Source organism: Nannochloropsis gaditana, assembly GCF_000240725.1.
Source record: "Nannochloropsis gaditana CCMP526 unplaced genomic scaffold scaffold530, whole genome shotgun sequence".
Lineage (NCBI taxonomy): Eukaryota > Eustigmatophyceae > Eustigmatales > Monodopsidaceae > Microchloropsis > Microchloropsis gaditana.
Window position 1 is genome coordinate 19,183 of NW_005803423.1, and position 1,303 is coordinate 20,485.

Consider the following 1,303-nt stretch of genomic DNA (forward strand, 5'->3'; position numbering starts at 1 on the left):
GCGGGTTGGCAGGGCTTGATAGAAATAGTCCGTGCTTGGAGAATGCCGGCGTGTATACGTGGAAATGGGTCCGAGACCCGGAACGCATGAGGAGGTTGATGGAGGCCTGCGAGCTTACACCCACGGTTCCCGCCCCGCCTTCCCCTCGGTAGCCTTGGAATGGGATATGGTCTCGAGTGACCCAGAGACGAATCCAGGCCTGCATAATTGGAACGTTGTTTTCGTCAAGGTAGGGAAAAGGCTTGAACACAGGAGACTTCTGATCTCTCTTCGGCTTTAGGCTTCGAAGAGGGGTCTCAATTCGAGTAGATTGGGAAAATAGGACCGACGGAATACTGAAGGTACTGCTTTTTTACTCATAGCGGACTCCATCATTATCTCCTACAGTACTGCGATGGAAACTTCTGGTCGGGTGCTACGATGGATACCGAAGAGGTAAAGGATTGAGGGAGGAGCAGGGAGGAGCAGGAGAGGTGGAGGACTGAGGGTGGAAATAAAAATGAAGAGGGAGAGAAAGACTTTTTTTGGGCCATTGAACATTTGCGTCGCAAATGCGGGACAGACGAAGGACAGAGAGGATGTGGTGGTCCTGGCGCGGCCTCATTTTTGTGTTTTGATTTGTCTCTTTTCATATGTTTCCGTGTTGGAACTGCTAGATGCACGACCTCAGGTTGCATTTTCGAGGAAAATTCATCCAAGAGGCCATCATGAGAGACTTGACAGACTTCATGTAAGGACTCGCCCAAGAGAGGCAGGGGAAGGAAGAGGGAGGGGCAGGAAGGAGAAGGGAGGGAGGGTGGGAAGAGAGGAGGACAGGCAAAAGGGAGTGAGAAAGGGAGGGAGGGAGGCGCCATGCACCGGAGAAATCCGATCAATCTTTGATTCCTATGCCTGCAACTTCCTTGGCAGACATTGGAAAAGGCGTCTGATGTCCTCTGGTCCGGCATTTCTCATGTCTCAATTCCCCTTCTTCTCTCCCGTCTCTCGGTCGTCAGGGGTCTCGACAAGGGAGAAGAGCTTGTCTTCGCCGGCTGCTCAGCAGGAGCCATGATAGCCTACCTCCAGGTTGATTATTGGGCCGCATCGGGGCTTATCCCTCCATCTATTCGCAAGGTAAGGGTCATGGCTAGTGCCGTCGGACGAAGAAGCGGCGGCGGAACTTGTCGTGGGAGGCTTGTCTTTCCAACGCTCTGGAGGAAGAAATCGCTGCTTCGTTGAAGATGGTATCTTTTGCTGCCTCTTTTCCGCACTCAGAAGGGCACTTTTCCGCTACGGCTCACCCTCCCTCCCTCCCTCCCTCCCT

The 1,303-nt window shown here is 53.2% G+C and overlaps 1 protein-coding gene across 1 annotated transcript; it reads left to right on the forward strand.

Annotated features, from left to right (window-relative positions):
• Positions 1–146: 146 nt before the first annotated feature.
• On the forward strand, positions 147–1,113 carry NGA_0461020 (pectinacetylesterase family protein; the record flags this gene model as incomplete). Its single annotated transcript, XM_005854364.1, has 4 exons — positions 147–229; positions 388–435; positions 657–730; positions 996–1,113. Coding segments are annotated over exons 1-4 (303 nt in total), but the record flags the coding sequence as incomplete, so codon positions are not given.
• Positions 1,114–1,303: the final 190 nt, after the last annotated feature.